The 22,158-nt window shown below is 41.4% G+C and overlaps 1 protein-coding gene across 1 annotated transcript; it reads right to left on the bottom strand.

Annotated features, from left to right (window-relative positions):
* Window positions 1-249: 249 nt before the first annotated feature.
* Window positions 250-13,970, bottom strand: CD248 (CD248 molecule). The gene has a single exon (XM_077456312.1). It carries the CDS (start codon window positions 13,471-13,473, stop codon window positions 11,335-11,337), a length of 2,139 nt encoding a protein of 712 aa, XP_077312438.1. The 5' UTR covers window positions 13,474-13,970; the 3' UTR covers window positions 250-11,334.
* Window positions 13,971-22,158: the final 8,188 nt, after the last annotated feature.

Raw genomic sequence — 22,158 nt, 5'->3', positions numbered from 1 at the left:
GCAGCGTACATATTTAACATTAACTTTAACTTTAAATATAAAACACTTTTTTGACATTAAGCAATGTAAAGTTCCTCAATGTGTCAATTTTTATTTTGCATAGCAATACCATATAAAACATTATGAACAAGGCAAACCTTTCAAACATAGTAATTTAATATTGAAAATTGTATATATTTTTTAATATTTAATATGCAATATTGAAAATGAAATGATTACTAATCAAATACACTGACAATACCAGTTGAATACTTATTTAAATTGAGTTTATTTGCCATTTTTAAACATACAGGAAAAACATGACACTTGACACATTTACAAGAAGAAATAAATAAAAATCCCTGATCTGCTAGGGTGAAGTGTGGCAATGCATTGCTGTGGAATTGTTATTGTCTCATATTGACTAAACTGGATGGTGACCACCTCAGATCTGTAGGTTCATTGCTTCAGTCTTTTCCCACAGTTTACATAGGTATACAAGGTGGAGCAACTAGCACTGCGCACATGTATCTGCTTGCATCTGAAGAATTACTTTGAATCTGGAATCAACAATCCCATCCTGGTTAGATGTGTTCATTGAAAAAGCTTAGAAATCCTTATTTGCGAATCCTCATTTGCTCATGTTCTGTGATGACTGAGATAGAAAGCCCTAGTACAACTCTAATCCAACTTTAGCTTTAAAGTGTTTCTAAAGGCTTAAGGTTTTTTATCTTATTGAATTCTCTGCATTAAGGTAAAAAAAAACTTTTGTTATTAGGATCCCCCCCCCCCTCATACTTACCTGAGCCTGATCTCGATCCAGTGCTGTGCACAAGAGCTGTGCCTCTCTCCTCGCTCTCTCCCATGAGAACAGAAAGGCAGCAGGGGGAGCCATTGGCTCCTTCTGCTGTCAATAAAATCCTATTATGCGGGAGCTGGGGGTGAGTCCAAGCCATACTGTTTGTGTCTATGGATCGAGCCTGCACAAGTGCCCCTATAGGAAGCGGAGGAGGAGACAGGAGCGCTGGCGGGGGACCCAAGAGAAGGAGGATTGTGGCTGCTCTGTGCAAAACCATTGCAGAGTGCAGGTATGCATGGCAGGTTTATTATAAAAAAACATAGTTTTGGAATCACTTTAAATCCATTAGATTTACAGCTCAACTCCAGGCACTACCAAGAAAAAAAAACCCTTGCATTGCCCCCCCCCCCCCCCCATCCTCACACTGCAAGGCTTTGATGCTTGTTAAGTCTAGGGGGTAAAACAAGAGGCTGTATTACTTAAAAGGGTTGCAAATCCTTAAGGTTTTTCACCTTAATGCATTCTATGTATTAAGGCAGAGGTAGGCATCCTTGGCCCTCCAGCTGCGGTGAAACTAAAAATCCCATCATAGCCCTGCCTCTAGGAGTCATGCCTGGTATTGTCAGGGTCTTGCAATGTCTCATGGGACTTGTAGTTTCCAAACAGCTGGAGGGCCGTGGTTGCCTACCGCTGCATTAAGGTGAAAAATCTTCTGTAGTGCAGAAGCCCCCCAGAGCCCCCCTTTTACTTACCTGAACCTGATCATTCCAGCGACGGGGACGAGCACAGCAGCTCCAGCCACTGTTTTGGGTCCTCATTGGATAGATTGATAGCAGCGGGAGCCATTGGCACAGCAGCTGCAGACACTGTTTTGGGTCCTCATTGGATAGATTGATAGCAGCGGGAGCCATTGGCTCTCTCTGCTGTCAATCAAATCCTGGAACACAGGAAGCAGGGGGGGGGGGGCGAGTCCTGCTGTCTGTGTCAATGGACACAGCAGCAGGACTCAGGACTCAGGAGTGCCCCCTTTGAATGCAGCTCTCCGTGGTGGCACTCGAGAAGAGGAGGAGCCAGAAGCGCCACTGAAGGACTCCAGAAGAGGAGGATTGAGGCCGTTCTGTGCAAAACTCTTACACAGAGGAGGTAAGTATAACATGTTTGTTTTTTTAAATAGAACAAACAAAAAAAATCCTTTACAATCACTTTAACTTTCCCGCTCAAGACACTTCCAGTGCTGTTCTTTACTCCCTGAAACTCCAAGCTGTGGGTGATCCATCTACATCATCACGTACAATGCAGGGCTGTTAGTACTGCATTGTAAGTAAAGGAGGAGAGCTTGTGATCACGGCTGAGAGTGGCTTAGAGAGAAGTCTGCAGGTAAGTATAACAGCTCCTTCTACAACTCCCTAGACTTAAAGGGTTAGTTCACCTTTGGGGCTCATTCTCATGGGCAGAAAAAACGCTGTGTTTAGAAGCATACAGCAAAAGTGCTTTTGTACTCATCTAAATACAGCACTATAGCAATCATTCACAAAAGCAGAAAAAAGCCTTCATTCAGATGTGTATACCAGACAGTTGTGTATGCCTGTGAACACGCACCAGAAAAAATACACAGAAAGACACAGCAGCAGATTTTTTAAGCATAGATGTGCAGATTTTATTGTATGCATGTGTGTGCATAATTATGTATAAATGTGCATAAACATGAGTACTTTACGCGTATATTTTACTCTGGATCTTTCTTTCATGCAGAAAATGTGCATCTTAATGCTGCATTTTTTCTGTCCATGTAAATGAGCCCTTACAGAAAAAAATGTATAGGTGAACTTACATTAGACAACATCTGAACCCCCCATGGTCCCCGCTGCACTTACCTCTAGAATTGCTGAGCTCAAAAACACCTCTGCCCATTGAAATGAATGGGCAGCGCTTACAAATCGCCTTAAATACGATTCAAAAGCGCTGCAAAACTGTTTATTTTTTTCCCTTTTTTTAACCACTTAAGCCCCGGAGCATTTTGCTGGCTTAAGACCAGAGCACTTTTTTGCGATTCAGCACTGCGTCGCTTTAACTGACAATTGCGTGGTTGTGCGGCGCGGCTCTCAAACAAAATTGACGTCCTTTTTTTCCCACAAATAGAGATTTATTTTGGTGGTATTTGATCACCTCTGCGGTTTTTATTTTTTGCGCTATAAACAAATTTTTTTGAAAAAAACGCATTATTTTTAACTTTTTGCTATAATAAATATCCCCCAAAAATATATAAAAAAACATTTTTTTTCCTCAGTTTAGGCTGATACGTATTCTTCTACATTCTTCTATTCTTCTACATATTTTTGGTAAAAAAATCGCAATAAGCGCTTATTGATTGGTTATAGCGTTTACAAAATAGGGGATAGTTTTATGGCATTTTTATTAATAATTTTTTTTACTAGTAATGGCGGCGATCAGCGATTTTTATTATGACTGCGACATTATGGCAGACACATCGGACATTTCTGCCACATTTTTGGGACCATTGTCATTTATACAGCAATCACTGCTATACAAATGCACTGATTCCTGTGTAAATGATACTGGCAGTGAAGGGTTTAACCAGGAGGTGGCAGTGTAGGGGTTAAGTGTGTCCTAGGGGCATGTTTCTAACTGGGGGGGGGGGGGGGGGAGCGTGGCTGTGTTTTACAGATCACTGATCTCTGCTCCAATCACAGGGAGCAGAGATCAGTGTCACTTGTTGCTAGGCAGAACAGGGAGATGCTGTTTACATCGCATCTCCCCGTTCTTCCTCCCCATGAGACAATCTCGGGGGTCCCAACCGACGCAAACACGATGGAACTGCGGCACTTTTAAAGAGACGTACCTGTACGCTCATTTGCCTGTCCGTGCCATTCTGCTGACATACATGGTCGTAAAGCGGTTAAGGTCACCTGAACTTAAAAAAGCTCCCCGCTAGCGCCTCAAAAGCACTTCAAAAACTACAGGTGTTTTAGCAGCAGTTTTTGCAGCGCTTCACTGTGAAAGGGGTCTAAAGGTGAACCAACACTTTAATGAGTATTTAAAGTGCAACTAAACCCAGGAACCTACATTCACTGTATCTGGTCTCCCACAGTACAGAGGTAGAACATGGAAATGCAATTATTTTAGTAAATATAAACTGCTAAATACCCTTACTGATCGGCAGTATATAGCAGTCTTGTGACTTGTATAAGCGTTCAGCCGAGCACTTGTTAAAGCTTGTAGGAGGAGTTTTCATTCTACTCTGACTGTCCTATGAGGCTACAGGACACCTGACCCTCTGTCTGGACATTGCTGATTGGCCCTGTGCTGATCACATGCACCCTCCCAAGAAAAAAAAAAACTCTCTAGAAATACACACCAAACTGAGCATATGCAGAATGCCCCAAAGGCTCTGTACTATCAGCAGATGGATTGGGGACAGTGGAAGAAGGGGAGGATAAGAGAAGACAGGATCAAACAGCCTTTTTACACAATGCAGAGGATTAACCCCTTAGGTTCCACAGTGAGTATAATAAGCACACTTTACTGTATATACAGACTGAGTTTTCTGTTTTGGGTTTAGTAAAACGTTAAGCATTGCAATGAGAAGGGGCACCACTGCAAGGGTATTTTTTTAATTTTTTTTTTTGCCCAGAGATGAGCTTTAAATGCTTTCTGTGTTGTGTTCCCACTTCAGAGATTTTCTTGTACTTTCAGTTCTGCCTGATGTGACCTAGACAGGAATAGGGAAATCTACCAGTTGGGGACACAATACAGCCTGCTAAAGATTTCCACTGCCCCATGTTGTGCTATAAAACCGCTTTCTCTGCTGCCTGTGAACCCATTGGGTAGATTTCTCTTCATTTCTTGGTTTGTCTGACACAAAGTAAGAGAAAAAGTGAGGGATCATCTTCCTAATTAGCACAAAGCGAGGAAAGAGAGAAATAAGAATCTTCCTCATTTGTTAATTCTTCCTAACCCTTCCCTGCTCTATCAGGATCAAAAAGCTACAGAATTTCTGGAGTTAGTGAAATCTTTGGAATTCATACTAAGTGGGAAGTTCTGCTCTTACTGATCAGCTCCAGTGCTGAAGAAATAATACGCCACAGTATCACTTTATATGCAATAGTGCCCGCAGCCTACTACATTAGGGTGTGCACCCCAAATCTCAAACGCACATGCCTTTTAGTGCAGCCTCAGCTGCAGGGGGCAATGAATAATTTTTGTCTGTGCTGAGTGGCTTCCTGTTCATTCACAAACGGAAGCATGGTAAACATAGTTTACTATGCTTCAGTGATGAATGGACACAGTGAGCAAGTTTATTCACTGGGGGTTATTTACGAAAGGCAAATCCACTTTGCATTACAAGTGCAAACTACAAGTGCAAAGTGCACTTGAAATTGCACTGGAAGTACACTTGGAAGTGCAGTCGCTGTACATCTGAGGGGTAGATCTGAAATGAGGGGAAGCTCTGCTGATTTTATTATTCAATCATGTGCAAACTAAAATGCTGTTTTTTATTTTCCTTGCATGTCCTCCTCAGATCTACAGCGACTTTACTTCCAAGTGCACTTTGCACTCGTAGTTTGCACTTGTAGTGCAAAGTGGATTTGCGTTTAGTAAATAACCCCCACTTTTTTAATTTGGACCAGGAAGGAGCTGGTAAATGACATATTTATTAGCCCCTTCCCCCTGCACTCCATCCCGAAACATCCCCTGCAGCAGCCAGGGGGAGAGAAGAGGAGGGAAGTTAGCAGCACTTCAGGGTGGGGGCAATAACCTGGGCAGCAGGGGGACCAGCACCGCACATAGTGGTTAGGGTGTGCCCAGACACACCTGGCACACCTTCAGTGCACACCTATGATAATACCTTACTAAAGACTGAGCTGCTGGTACAACAAGCTGCAAAACCTTGCTGAGGGTGCCATATTCCACGTAGAAGTTTGCTGTCATTTAGGGGAGAAGTCAGAGGATGATTCTGGGAAATCCCGTCCATACATTATATACTGGGGCCACATGTTGAATTAAAATAGAAAGGCATGGGTAACAATCATATATACTACACTATTTGAAACAAACTTGTAGTTCATTTTTTTTAGGTTTTCTTTTTCAAAACTATCCCTGTGACCTTTCTTACCAACATTGAGTGAAGAGTATCAGAACATTTTAACAAGAAAATTCTATAGAATTGGAAACCAGTATAAAACTTGGACCACCAGTATAAAACTTGGAACACCAGTATAAAACTTGGAACACCAGTATAAACCTTGGAACACCAGTATAAAACTTGGACCACCAGTATAAAACTTGGAACACCAGTATAAAACTTGGAACACCAGTATAAACCTTGGAACACCAGTATAAACCTTGGAACACCAGTATAAAACTTGGAACACCAGTATAAAACACACCAGAGCACACTTTGGTACATGAACTGCTTTTCCTAAACCGATTAGTATAACAATGTTTTTACACTAACTGAACATTTTTCCCAAGAACATACAGGGGTCTATGCACAGGATATGGGCACTTAAAAGTAATGTGTGGTTTACATAGCTGCCAACTGCCTGCGATGCCAGGGATGGCCTCAGGCATTGAAAAACTTCTCCTGAAAGTCTCTTACCCTTAAAATGCCCCCAGTATTAAAAATTACTCAGCTGTTCCACAAAATCATTTTCAAGTGCTAAATGTAATTTGTTACATTTTTATTAAATCCAAACTCCAGGCAGATAGAGAATACACAAAGCAATGTACCTTCATTAGAACGTTAAGCTTAACTCCAGGCATACAGCTAAATACACAGATGGAAAGAATTTTAGATTTGTTTTAACCACCCAAAGGATTGTTTTGGTCCATCCAGCCCTGAGATTTACACAACTATGCCACACAGCACAACCTTGTCTGGCGGGGAGGAAACATGATCTTTCTCTGCTGCAGTTTTACATTTGCCTACAGGTCTCTCCCCCTCATTCTGTGACTGGACAATGAAAGAAGAAGCAACATATTGATGAGCTTGTCTTTCTGTCGCTCTACTCTCTCCTCCTATCAGCATGCTCCATGGACTGCAAACCATTTTGTTTTAATCCTTGTATTGTTTTTCCCTCTCCCTCTTTGACTTCTGCTGTAAAAGGACTTCAAGAGGCTGGTACCGTGACAAATTCAAGTATTTACACTGCTTTGCTTTTTTTGTCGTATTTTCTTTTTTTTTTGCAAGCATTGTAAGTGCTTGATTTGTTGTTGTATTATCCTAATGAAGTCCCTGTATAGCAAAGGTCAGACTGGGAGTGGGAGAAGCAGTCCAAGGAGACAATCGGTTGTCCTGCAGTGCAAGTAGCATGCTGATAGGAGAGCGCAGATTCCCCCAGACAGCATTAAGAGAATAGATTTCCTCAGTCAACTCTCCATAGAGTAGTAGCCCAGGGTTGGCTAAGGACCCTGATAAAACTAGGTATGCAAGGAGAAAAGCTTCAGTCACCAGTCATTTAGAGTCCAGCTATAACGCTATTCACAGTTATGATTTGTAAAATTAGTAAAATCCAAGTCATTCCAGGGGCTCAAGACTATTAAGTGCCATTTTACAATGCAGTCAAACCACAGCATGGGTGCAGCGTAGTGTACCAACAGTTTTGACGCAGGCTACCTGTAATTTCTCATTGACTTCTATTATGCCCTGCATTTTTGGCCTGTTTTCACAGCCAGATCCCTACTACGCATGCACAAAGCGCACTGCGCTTTCTCAATGGCCCGGGGGTGGGGGAAGGAGGCTAAACTTCCGGGTGATCTCGCCATGGCAAGATCACCTGGAAGTGGGAGTATTACCTGTCAAAACCAGGTACCCGCCACCCCTCAAGGTGCCAAATGTGGCAACGGAGGGTAGGAGGAGACGAATAAGTGGAGCTTTCTTCTTTGGGTGGAGCCTAGCTTTAAGTGCGCTAGATAAAAGTCCATGAAAAACTGTGGGTAACCAGCACAAAAACCGTGGGTACACTGCCCTGTGTCCTAAGACTCTCTGCAGGAATGATAATTTCAGATGCCATTGTAACAGCCTATTACAAAGTCTTAATATCCTAAAGGAGTTTTCCTATTTCACTAGTCCAGAAAGCATTTTTTCACATATACCAAGTCCTAATGAAGGGAAATCCTTTGAGCTCCTGAAACATGTTATTTTTACAATTCAAAACTTCGAATAAAATTATATATGGACTGTACATAATTGGCGTCTGTTGCTTTTCTCCTTTTGTACGGAGGTTTTTAATTGCTTTCTGTGTCTCCATTGGGAAGATTTCCTTAGTTGTCAAGACAGGAAGTGAAGGCAAATCTCCCCAAAAGAGATAAATATATGAATGAAAACACTTTTAGCAGAATGGAGAAGGGTTTTATGCAGTGCTTTTTTTCTCAGAGCAGAGGTGCAGGAACTCAACGATGCCCCCCCCCCCCCATAATGTAGGCACAGCTCCGCTCCTCTCACTTGCAGGGAGATTATCCAGTGGGGGCATCAGCATTTGGGGACTGCAGAAAAATGGAGATCACAGGGGGTTCAGCGTACCACGTGCACCCTCGCGCCCATGACTGCACTGCACCCCGGGCACCTGCATTTGCCTTGTCTCTGTCCTGCACTCAGTGAGATCTGCTCAGGAGATACTATCTGTGGGAGCCGCTGGGTAACAAGCTATCACTTGTGAACACAGAAGCTGGTCTTCTGTGTTTATAAGTGATAATGATTAGCAGGGAGCCGAGGTCAGAGCCAGAGGTGGAGAAATTGAGTTCCACCAAGTTCCAGCTGCAAAAAAGCCCTGGTTTTATAAGGTCTGTCTCCTTGCTGGAGAGATTCCCTTCATTGTCTTTCCCAATGACAGTGGTCACTAGGCCAGGAAAGGTAAATCTCCCAGATAGCAAGGATAACTTGCCACACATTTGTGGCAGTTGTAAGTCTGTTAACTTGCTGCACATATTCACTGGCCAGTTGTACACCTGAAGAGCACTTGGAGCAAAAGTTCTAGTTGACACTTTCCAATTTGTAGAAAATTTGTGTGGCAAGTCTCTAGTAAGAGCAAAGTTGCAGTGGTGAGTCTACAGCAAGAGCTCTGCAAGTCTACAGCATAAAAATTCAGCCACAGTGACCCCTGTGGTGGGATGACTATTTCACAACATAACTGAACCAGAACTGGAGACATGCAGAATCTTTGCAAAGAAAGTTGATCTGGAGTCATGCAATGCGGACTTGCTGCAATTGTGAATTGTTAAACTTGTAAAGCCTGGCAAGTCTAGCAAACTTGCAGCACAACTGCTTGCTATCTGAGCTTCCACAAACAGCAAAAAAAAAAAACTTAACAGAGTTTCTAATTCATCCTTATTTATCTATCACTTTAAGCAGTATGAAATTCTGTATTACTAGCATTTACATTTAGAATAACAAATCTGACTGACCAGCAGTAACATGACCCAATCCATACATCCCAACATTTTGAGATGGGAATGAGGGACACCTAATAGCAAACGTATGTAGGCATAGGAAACGCCCCCCTGCCACACCCTCTTAAAGGAGCATTAACCAAAACAAAAGGTTAATTAAATCCACAAGAGCTTTTTTTTTACCACTACTATTCCTTAGAATTGGCTTTTAAAATGTACAAATGCACCAATTTAGAATTTGGATGAAAGGTTTAGCACTGGGAAACACTTTTTGAAAGATAAAAAGTGCATTTTATATACAAATATATGGGTCAGACCAAAATGAGGGACAAATGAGGGGGAACGAGGGACAGAGGGACTTTGTTCCAAATCAGGGACAGTCCCTCAAAATCAGGGACAGTTGGGAGCTATGCCCAATCAGTGCAAAAGAGGCATTTTTTTACAATCCTATTGTAGCTTACTGCAGCTGTACAGTTTGTACAATACAAAAAATTCCAACAAATCCCTGCATTGATAGAATGACATTGGCTTTGTGTTTTTGATTTTGTCGGTTTAAATGTTATTCATTGTTTTATGCATGACTCATACTGTATCCACCTAGCTATAATTATAACAAAAAAATTGCATTGCTTACTCTCATTCTCATTACAGCAAGGCCATTTAAAATCACAAAAACATGTTCCGAACAATAAAACAAAAAAAAAAACAGTTCTTTTGGTAATAAACCCTTGGTGCCAGAACAAGATGCAGATCGATACACCACACTGGAATCAAAGGCATTCCGACTTTCAAAGTGGCAAAACAAAATGTCTCATTCATTTAGCAATAAACAGTATATTGCTTTTGCATCCCTGTCTTGCCCATCACTATGCAATTCTTCAATTATTAATACATGCAAGCAGTTGTTCACATGATCCAGACAAGTGCAAGAGTTAAAGAAAGTTTTCAATACAAATAAGGGGTAGGTGGAAAGAGGCTTCTGTAATCCAGGTACCATAGGAAGGATTGGTCTAGTCACTGCGTTACAAAAGATTTATGAAATAATGATGGGGCAAAGGGGACAATAATATGTTATAAAACATTATATGCTAAACACAAAATTAACAGAATTACATTTGTGAGAGGTCCCCAAAGGTTTTTCACCCCCTGAGTATCCTGTTGTCATAATGGTAGTCTGGTACTGAGACACATATACACATTTGTTACCACAGTACGTAATTGCATAGACATCTTGTCACCATTACAGTTGGAATTAGAACTGTTCATTATAATAATTCACCTTCCTACTGAGAGTGCCATTGATACTGTCACCACAAATACTGAAAGAATAACATTACCAAACTATTTTAATACATCATACATGATGAGTGGCGTGCAGATACCTAGAATCAATTGGATATCATCTTTCATTAACTAAAAGTGAAAGATTACAACAGCAACAAATGCCGAAAATGGGTTGGGTTACCCAGAGATGTCTGAAATATGCAAGTAACTACTTAGCATTGGTTCAAATGTTAAGTTGGTAAAGAACGTTGTAATTAGGAATAATGAGAACTGTGGAGTTCTGCTGAGTAGACAGAATGATGACAGACACAGTAGGAGCAGAGCATAATATAAATAATGAGCCCAACGTATTTAGACACATTTTTGAATGAAGCAGGAGTAAAAGAGCAAGTGGTAGAACTCATAGCCACCAAACAGAATGTCAGGAATCAAATGTTAATGATCAAGCTCTGATTGGATGCTATAAGTTTGTAGTTTAGTTCTGCTTTTTTGTGCAGAATCATTGCATAAGCCCAAATAGAGAGGTATTTAAGGAAATATCCTTAAAACATAATATGGCAATTTCACATGTATGCTATTATAACATACTTTTTAGGATTACGTGAAATAAGAAAATCTACATATTTCAGTAAGTGAAAAATTGCCAAGTTTTCTACTTTATAAATATCACCAATGTGTGTGGCCTACACAACCTGTACAATGACAAAATCACATGATAAAAATAATCAAGCTAAAATTATTATGCAAGTACTTGTGATTTTTTTTTTATCTGCACCAAGCCCAGAAAAAAAAACATGATCGCATGTGAGTCCCACATTAGGGCTAATTTATCTAATTTAAAATTCTAGAATCCACATGTTTCTTCAAACAGCTCCTCGATTGGTAGGTATTTCTACCCCTGAAGGAGGAAGACCTTTTTCTGGTCCACCACCTGTTACCCAGTGATAGCAGTCAGTGACACTTCGAGGCTTTGATTCCCCTCCACAACGTGTACAGTACACAATACCAAGGGCCAACATTACTACTAGAAAAACACACAGAGGAACAAGTAAGGCTACCACCAACCATCGGTTGTCCCTTTTACCCTTTGATTCTTGGGGTGTGTTGGAAGAAACTGGTGATAAATCAGACGATACAGCATTTCCATTATGATTAGACATTGAGAGGTCCAGTGAAGGCACTGTGTTTTTATTTATTTGTACTCTTGTTGTTGGCATATCTGTTGTTGTAGGATTATCTTCTTCTAGGAAAATGTAAGGGTCTGTTGTTGATATCCTAGCCTGCTCCCGCAAAACTGCAGTGGTTCTGGGTTGAACAGTTGTAGAGATAGCAGACGGGACCTCTTCCCTCTGCCATTCATCAACATTTGATTCATCTTGTGGTACTGTAGTTGATAAGTACCTTGTAGGAACTGTTGAAGACAATAAAGAAATTATAGGTGGTACTTGTTTGAAAGTGGTTCTTCTGATTTTATCCATCTTATAGGATGGTGGTATAGTCTGAGATGGGGTAACAGTGGGTGAAGCCGTTATTTCCAAGTGGTTTTCCCAGTCCAGTGGGTCTGTTGTTGTGTCAGAAATTGTATTCAAAGTTGGCTCTACAGTTGTTTCTTTTTTAAATGATGTTGTTGGTTGGTCAGTATAAGTCCTACCAGTTGTTTCTGTGTCATCTTCTGTGTCTGTCCAATACCAACCATCAGTTGCTGTTTCAAATGTCTCTGGTTCTTGCTCAAAAATTCTAGTCACAGATGGATTTGGCTCATGTCTAGGCTCCATTAAATCCAGAGGATTGCAGCTCACACGATCCGCATCCAGTTCATAGCCCTCACTACAGTAGCATTCAAAGCCTCCAATATAGTTCACGCACATCTGTTGGCACATACGAGCAATACGGCATTCATCTATATCAACACAGCGCTCAGGATCATCTTCTGCAACAGTAAAACCCAAGTCACAAGAGCAAGTATATGAGCCCAGAGTATTTTGACATAAGTGTTCACATGTTTCTTCATCTTCACATTCATCTACATCTTCACAACTATGTTCATCAGCAGCCAGTTCATAGCCTTCTGGGCATATGCACTGGTACCCCTGACCACCTGCTCCAGCTGTGCATTGGTATTGACAAGGGCATCCTTGTGCTTCATAGTTATGGTCATCCTCTGGTTCACAGGAGTGTCCATCTGGCTGGAGTACATACCCTTCTTGACAGCTACAAACACCTTTATCACACAGCTGCTGACATTCCTGGCATTGTAATTCTTCAGGATGTTGGCAAAAAGGTTCATCCTTGTTCCATCCCACAGTACCATCCTCCTTTAACATGCAGAGGACAGACATGCTCTGATGTTGACCTTCACATGACACTATTGCAACAGTGCCAAATGGAAGCAAGTCTAGCCAGGTACCCTCATAGCCAAAGGGTAAAGAGTAGCGAACAGTTTGTTCAGTCAAAGTTGAACACAATCCTTGATAGCGAAACTTGCATATAAAACCATCAACAGGTAATGTACAAGATCCTTCCAGCCATTTAAAATCATCTTCTGGTTTACCATGGCCCAATCCAATTGCCACGCATCGCGGAGCTGAACAGGAACTTGGAGGCCCTGCTGACACTGGCTGACTAACCCAGTTAGTGTAAGCGGTGTCTTGGTCTCCAGTAGTCCACGTGAAACCACGTAAAGGCTTTTGAGGAGCACACTGCCTGGGCTGACGCTGCAAGCCAATCCAAAGCCTTAGCTGCACGTCTCCATCACTGTGGGAACCTGTTGAGGAGGTAAGAAGTTGTTCAACTAAAGATGCTTCCTGAGCATTTTTGACGGTTGCTAGGTTGCCACCTCTTTCACGACAAGCTCTCCAAGACTCCAGAAACGTACGTCTCTGGTACAAGACTGCATAACATGAGTCACTTGGCCCGCAAAGGGCATCATGCTCTCTAAGTTCATAGGAAAGTGAAATAGGAAGGAATAATAAAACTTGCAGATTGAGGATAAATAAAAACATGGTGATTCTTTTGGTTGAACTGATGGTTGCTTTGCTGTGCAGTATTGTCGAGAAAGTCTGATAAGTCTCTCTGCAGACTGAACTTTATCCTTCTGATAAAAAGTAACACTGGCTTATTCTGCTCAGGATTAGTTCTTTCCAGCTGTTTCTGTGGTTGGTCACATTTGCATCAAAAGTTCCTTAAGAGTAGCTGTGTGAGTTTCCTCCTCATGGTGTTGGCAAAGATTTAATTGACTTCTGGTATAACCTTGCTGTATTCCTTTATGTGGGATTCCTTGAGTCAATTTCAGTGCTTGTTAGTATATCTGTGTTGGTCTTCCTAGATATAACTTTTCCTTCTTCATTCTCTGAAGCAGCCAGTTATCTCACATCACAGTCTGGTTAGGAAGTGGTTGTCATCTTTCTGCTCTTTGTCTGTACTTTAGCTGTCTCCAGTCTGATGCGTTTAACAGACGAAATATGAAATGAAGTACTACTATCTTTCTGCCTGTGGATTTGGGAGGGAGGTCTTTCCCTTTTTTTTTGCTCTCCCACATGCACTGCTCTCCCTCCCCCTCTCCATCCTTGTATGGACAAAGTTTGTTTCTGTCTTTTTTTTTTTTTTTTTTTTTTTCTCTTTTGCTCTTTTTCCTCTCCCCTGTTTTACTCCTGGTCTCAGACCCCCTGAGATTTAGCAAATATTTCTGTGCTGGCACAGAAAGAGAACGCAAGAAAGGTCGGGGGGGAGCACAGAATAAGAAAAAGAATGAATCGCAGAAAGAGAGTGAGGGTGTTATATGAGCGTGTGAAGGGGATGAAAGAGAGAATAGAAAAGAGAGGAAACTTCATAGGAAACAAAGGGGGAAAAAGCGATAAATATATCAAAGGAGGAGGTGCAAAAAATGAAAGCAAGCAAAAAGGCACCGGGAACAGAAAAAATATATATATAGCAAGCAGAGTGGTTTTACATTTTTTCTTAATGATAATATTACAGCATTAAGAACTAATGATCTCCATTTCCAGATCTTGATGTTTTCCTTCTGCAAGCAGCTAAATCCTCTACACTACTGAAAGAAGTAATTAATGTTAGAACCCATTAACACCGGAATGCAGTGTGGGAAAGGTATATTCCGTGTATGTATCCCGCATTGCACATGAACACGCTGCCCTTTCAAAGTGCACAAAAGTGGCAGTTAATTGTTAATGGCACCCCAAATGCATCTAGTAAAGACTGCTCATATGTGACCACCAAGCAGCATGGTATTGCAGTACCCTGCAGTTTGGAAAAGTAGTGCTTGTACTACCTTTTTGCACATTCCAGTGCATTTTGCAGCCCACTCGAATGGAATGTCAAAACTAGATTTCTAGGAATATGAGGGACCGCAAGGGAACGCGCAAATTCCAATGTGAACCAGCCCTTACTCCGAGATAACCAAATCAATTAAATCAAATGCTTTCACCTAATAAAAGCCTTTTCTGAATATACATACAGTATACATGTGTGTTCATGAAAGGGGTGATACTATACAATCCTATACATAGTATTGTATAACTACGCAAGACACACGTAAGCTGCACAGATGAAATACACAATTAATTTCATATATTTCATATATAGTCACTAATTGACTTTCAGATGACTGTTCATACCCCCAACTGTCCCCTCTTTTGGAACCAAATCCCCCTGTCCCTCTTTCCTCCTCAGTTGACCCTCTTTTTGAACTGAAGTACAGACCTCTATGATCTACCACTATTTATTTATCTACTAAAAGTGTTATATTATAAATTTTCCCAGTTATTCTCATAACTCACAGCTTTTTATGAAGGGAAAGAGGAATACCTATTATCAAAAGTTGTGTAGGACAAACCCCTGCCACACCCCAATTATATGGAGAATTAATACACAGAAAAAAATAAAAATTATATATATATATATATATATATATATATATATATATGTGTGTGTGTGTGTGTGTGTGTGTGTGTGTGTGTGTGTGTGTATGTATATCTTGCCTGCCAAAAAATGCAATTTCCTTGTCACTTCCATAAATAATGTTTCTTATGAACTACTAATTCAATCAATTCACCATGTAATCAATATGAATAAAGAAAGACATGTTAGAGGTCTAGCCTGTGTGACAAGCTGCCTCCATAGTAGAGTGAAGAAATGAACATAGCCACGAACAGATAAGAAGTGTGTTATTTGCAGCATTACAGGGTGAAAATAAAGGGAAACAAGCAGGGGTGTTGCTAGCTGGGAAAATGACAAGGGGCCTGAGCCCCTATGTAAATTTTATAACCCCTCCCACATTTTAAAGTAACCCCAGCCCAAGCCCGGGATCATGGGAGGGGGGGTTTGGGCTCACTTGCTGGTTGCAGCCCCATCATTGCAGCCTGATCAGTTCCCATAAGCTCAGCCTTACCTGTGCCCATCAATGCACCCTGATCAGTGCTCATCAGCTCAGCCTTAACTGTGCCCATCATTGCAGCCTGGTCAGTGCCCATCAGCTAAGCCTTACCTGTGCGCATCAATGCAGCCTCAACTATGCCCATCAATGCAGCCTGATCAGTGCCCATAAGTGTAGCCTTACTCTGCCCATCAGTGAAGCCTGATCAGTGCCCTTCAGCTCAGCCTCACCAGTGCCCATCAATGCAGCCTCATCGGTGCCCATCATCTCAGCCTCACCAATGCCCATCAAAGCAGCCTGATTGGTGACCATCAATGCAGCCTGTTCAGTGTCCATAAGCTCAGCCTCACCAGTGACCATTAATGCAGCCTGATCAGTGCCCATCAGCTCAGCCATATCTGTGCCCATCAGCTCAGCCTGATCAGTGCTCATCAGCTCAGCCTTACCTGTGCCTATCAATGCAGCCCGATCAATGTCCATCAATGCAGCCTGCTCAGTGCCAATCAATGCAGCCTTATCAGTGCCCATCAGCTCAGCCTGATCAGTGCCCATCAGCTCAGTCTTACCTGTGCACATCAATGCAGCCTGATCAGTGCTTATCAATGCAGCCTGATCAGTCCCCATCAATGCAGCCTGATCAGTGCCCATCAATGCAGCCAGACCAGTGCCCATCAATTTACCCTGACCAGTGCCCATCAATGCAGCCTGACCAGTGCCCATCAGTGCAGTCTGTTCAGTGCCCATTAATGCAGCCTTATCTGTGCCCTTCAGCGCAAGAAAATAAAACCTGGACATTCACAGAGCTCCCTCCTAACTGTAAAACTATAGGAATTAAGTGGACTTTAAAGTAAAGTCAGACACAGAAGGCAATATCCACAAATACAAAGCCAGACTAGTTGCCAAGGGTTAATCCCAGAATGCTAAAAATGCTATAAACATGCACTGATCAATGTAAAAATGGCAGTGGCAGGGAAGAGGTTAACACTAGGGGGATCAAGGGGTTAATTGTGTTCCCTGGGTGTGTTCTAACTCTAGGGGGGTGGGCTCACTGGGACATGACAGAGATCACTGTTCCTAATCACTAGGAACAGATCTCTGACATGTCATTAGGCAGAACGGGAAATTGCCTTGTTTTCATAGGCAGTTCCCCGTTCTGCCTCTGTACACTGCGATTGCAGGTCTCCAGCGGACATCAAGTCCGCGGGACCGGCGGGCTTGCTCCCAAAGCACGCATGACCGATATCCTTCTCGCATGGGTGGCCGCTATCCTCCTTGCAGGAGAGCCGACCTGCCACAGTAAATGTACGTGAGCAGGTCGGCATGTGGGTAATATCTACAAAAATATTATCAGTGATGTGCAAATCTTCTAAAAAACAATAAAGTCCAGTAACAAGGGAAAACCTTGAACTGTCCACCAACTCTGTGAATATATCTTGAAGAGACGATGAAGACACTCGTGCCCTTCACCACAAATAAGGTTGGCATCTTACCAAATATGAAAGATCCCCACCACAGAGATCAGCCAGGCATGTAATTAACAGACCTCCAGACATTCATCAATGGCAATAGGACGACGCCAACTTCCAGTTTCAGTGTCAGATCAGGCCACATCCGCACTCATGAAAGAAAACAGAGGCCACACATTGTGTAAAACTGCCAAACAATTTATTAAAACAATAGACAGGTACTTAGAGGTAAAAGCATGTCACAACTTATACTGATGCCTCACTGCTGACCACACGGTGAGCGTGCTGCTGTCAAGTAAAGCCCCACAAGTTAACTTGTGATGCCAACACACTCACTGTGTGGCCAGCAGCGAGGCATTAGTACATGCTGTATCTTCTTTTATCTCTGTAAATATAAGTACTAACTACTGTTTTAATAAATTGTTTGGTGGTTTTACCCTATGTGTGACCTGTGTTCTCCTCCAAGAGTGCGGATGTGACCTTATCTGACATGCTGATCATTGGAATCACTGAAACTGGAAGTTGGTGTCCTACTATTGCCATTGATGAATGTCTGGAGGTCTGTTAATTACATGCCTGGCTGATCTCTGTGGTGGGGATCTTATTTGTGGTGTAGGATATGAGTTTCTTGGTCATTTCTTCAGGATACATTCATGGAGTTGGTGGATAGTTGAATGTTTTTACTTGTTCCTGGACTTTACTGTTTTTTTTTTTCTTAAAGCTGTTTTCACTTGATGTTTGTGTACTTTTATTTGTGTGGATACACACTCATTGTATGTGTATATACGGTTTTATTACCTGTAAATAATTGAAAAATAAAATCAAACTGGTTGTTATGGGTTGCCATTCATTACACATCAGTGTTGCTCTATGCACTGTATTATAAAATAATTTTATTTGTATGTTACATAATTCCAGCTCAGTTGATGCATGAACTTGAACATTGCATCTTTAAATAGGTCAATGTTATGCAATAAATAATCAGTTGTGTAATATCCAATAAAAATGGAGGACAGTTCATAGAATGGTAGATATTGAAAACTGTGGAATTTATACCCAGAGGCAGAGAAGGGGTTAAGTGTGATCCCACGTAAATCCCCCTCCTCTATCCTATACATTTTTCAGGATCCTGAAATAATTAATTCCATGTTTTTTATGAGTTCCCTTGGGGGAATCACTCATAGCATCACCTTTAATTGCTTGCAGACCCCACAGCCCACAATGGCCATAGCACAGGTTCTAATGATAAGAGCAATAGGAAAGAACGGAGGCAGCTAATGATCTCATGACACACACATGCAATGAATTCCCATGTTAACACGACAGGAACCTAATAAAAGTGCCACGTTTAGTGTGCACAAGCCTGTAGGGAATCTTGTGGTTTTACAGTTTTACACAGATAATTTAAACACGACTGTTAACACACTTTTTTTTTTTTTTTTACAGGGGAATTAGTTGGGTACTTTTTTTTTCTTTTAATAAATGCTTGTTGTTAATAGTTAAAATTACATCAAAATTAAAACTATCACCAAATGTGAATGCATTTGTCAACATGAAAATTATGGAAATACATTCGGTGTCATGTCAACTGGCTAAGACTATGCTTTAGTAAATCACTTCAGGCAGAGATAAAGTAAAGGCCAAACTTTTTTTTTATAGAGTCAAGAATGATCAGAATCACTGTCTAGTTTTGCTTTTGTTGTCTGTGTCCAAATGGGAAGGTTTCCCTTTACTTCTTGTATAAAAAACATAACATGAGAAAAGGGAAATCTCTCCAAAGTGAGGGGAATTCCCTTTTAGATAGCTGTCAGTGGAGCAAGTGTTCCTACTGGAAGACTGCCTTTGTATCTCTCAAAATGCTGGATTATTCTCTAATATGACTCACTCATGAAATATGAGTTTTCAAAACAAGTGAACCTGAAATATAGGAGGGAGAATACTTACCTTTCCAGCTCCCAATCTTGCCAGAATGTTGCTCAGTTCGGTAGAAGTGTTGATTTTCTGGGTTCCTCACTGGTTCCTCCTGCTGATCTCTATCCACCGGTTCCTCCTGCTGATCACCATCCACTGGTTCCTCCTGCCGATCTCCATCAATTACACCTCTACCATCACCCGGGTAACCAACAGCTGAGAAATTTCTGAAATATTGCTTCTTGTTTCAGCTTGGTGGAGGTAAGTGCCATAAAGGCACATATGTCCAAATAATGCTTATCTAAAGACATTTTACTATAAGAAAGAATCCACTGCTCCTACCTGTTGCATCACAATAGCTTCAGAATACATTGCAGTTAGTTGACTATACTTCCCACGCTGTACAGCTCACCACCACTAGTTGCATCTAATCCAGTAGAGGGGGATGGTTTTTGCTGGTGCTGACTCCAGTTTAAGAGGTGGTGTTTTCGCACTGACACCAATATAAGGAACATTTTCTGCCTCCAGCAGCCTGCAATAATCAGATTTGACCACAAGATGAAGCCAATGGTAAATTAGCTTTTTTGTAGAAACTAGAAATTGTTCAGCTCTAACAAAAGTTCCCATCATTCTTCAGTCTAAGGAAAGAAAATAGGTGAATCCTGGGAGCTCAGAGAGGAGATTAAAAGAAGGAACCAGCTATCAGAGCACGTTGGACTAAAAACTTGCATATGTTTGCATCCCCTTAACGCAGCATTGCAGTTGCACCCCACCCTTACATCCAGTCTGGCTTGCTGCAGAATAGGAGGGCTTAGCTGCATGTCAAACTACACACAGGGAAATGCGTAGTGGGAACAGAACAGGGCACATGATATCCATTGAATGTAATGCAAGGGGCATTATTTTACTACACAGTGGCAACTGTAAGGGGCAATATTTTATCCACTGTGACCAATTTAAGGGAAATTATTTTCCCACTGATGCCAATGTAAATAGGATTTGGCATCTATATAAAAAAAATGCAATGGACATTATTTTAATTATTTAATTATTTTATTTATCTTTTTTTTCAGCGACAATACCCAGTGGCCTCCCCGAAATCATCCAAATATGATAAATTATATAAAATTCGCCCACTCATTAATTTCCTTTCCAAACGATTTAAAGTCCCTGATCAACATAAATGTGTAGATGAGTCCCTGGTACCCCTTTCAGGCCGGCTAGGAATAAAACAATATATTCCTAGCAAAAGGACCAGATACGAGTCAAATGTTATAAACTTTGCAATAGAGCAACGGGATATCTGTATGTGTTCCGCATATATGAAGAAAGAGATTCCCAGCTCCAGCCCCCTGAGGGCACATGGGTACAACTGGAAAAATTGTATGGGACCTGGCATACCCACTACTGAACAAAGGTTACCACATATACCTGGATAATTTCAACACCAGCCTGTTTCAAACACTTATACCTCACAAAAACCTTGGCCTACGGAACCTCCAGAAAAAACAGGAAGGGCTTCCCACAAACTATAGTCCACAAAAAACTATGAATGGGGAAAGAACAGCTTTGAGATGCAATGAAGTGCCGCCTTGAGGTGGGAGGACACCAGAAATGTGCACATGATGAGGTCCCATTGAAAAGCCAATTTCAACGACCAAATGCTTCAGCCCTATTTGTCAAAAAGGAGGTCCCGTTTTTGGTACAAGAAAGTTGCAATATATCTCATCCATTTGGCCATTTATAATGCATACATTATCTCCACCAAATCCATGGAAAGCCTCGACCCCTTCCTAAAATTCTTTGCAGAAGTTGTCACATCCCTCATCTACCAACAGAAAACCTCTCCAGAAGACCTTCGCTCTGAGGCTGTTAGCCGACTTCATAAGCGCCACTTCACGGACAATATTCCACCATCTGAAGCAGGCCAAAGATGCCAAAAAAGATGTTGCGTATGCACCAAAAGAGGATTTCGAAAAGATACCAGCTTCCATTGTCCCCAGTGTCCCTCCCAACCCGGTCTTTGCATTGGTGAATGCTTCAGACTTTTCCACACTTCCCTAAAATATTAGCCAATAGTTTTAACCATTTCCCCATTTTCATCATCTGTGCTGACCATTTTCCATGCTTCCTCAAATAACCATGCAACTACCTTCTACAGGAACTGACACTGGCCTGTTTTATCAACAACTAAAAATATGAGGTGTTCGTGGTAAATTCGAAAGCTGCCAGAACACCGTTAAAGTATATGAGGCACTAACATGAAAAATCAAAAGTGCTCATTTTAAAGGCTTATATGCAAGTAATTGTCATAAAAAGTGTTTGGAGACCTGGGTCCTACCCCAGGGGACATGTATCAATGCAAAAAATAATTTAAAAAACTGGCATTTTTTGGGAGCAGTGATTTTTTTGTTGCTTAAAGTGAAAGAATAAAAATGAAATATTCCTTTAACTATTGTGCCTGGGGGGGTGTCTATAGTATGACTGTAATGTAGCACATTTTTCCTGTGTTTAAAACAGTACAACAGCAATATGACATTTAAAAAGAAAAAAATGTCATTTAAAACTGATCGCGGCTGTAATGAATTGTCGGGTTTTGACAATATAGATACAGATGATTGAAAAAAAGAGCATGGGACCCCCCCCCCCCCATCCATTACCAGGCCCTTTGGGTCTGGTATGAATATTAAGGGGAACCCTGAATCAACCCTTCGAGTCCTTCAAAAGTGTAATAGGTGGTTGAGAAAAGAGATGCCTAATTTATGTTCATAGAACGTCTGAAGGTGCTACTTCAATGTTGGGCCTTTGTATGTGGCCAAGCTGTGTAAACGTCTCACGCATGTGGTATCACCATACCCAGGAGGAGTAGCAGAATGTATACTATGTGTTGGAAATATCTTATAAATGGACAGCGTTATGTA

The sequence above is a fragment of the Lithobates pipiens genome, unplaced genomic scaffold (genome assembly GCF_037356315.1).
Source record: "Lithobates pipiens isolate NorthernLeopardFrog02 unplaced genomic scaffold, aLitPip1_a1.2 Scaffold_10, whole genome shotgun sequence".
In the NCBI taxonomy this organism is placed as follows: domain Eukaryota; kingdom Metazoa; phylum Chordata; class Amphibia; order Anura; family Ranidae; genus Lithobates; species Lithobates pipiens.
Note: the sequence above shows the minus strand (reverse complement) of the source record. Positions and strands in the feature narration are given on the sequence as shown.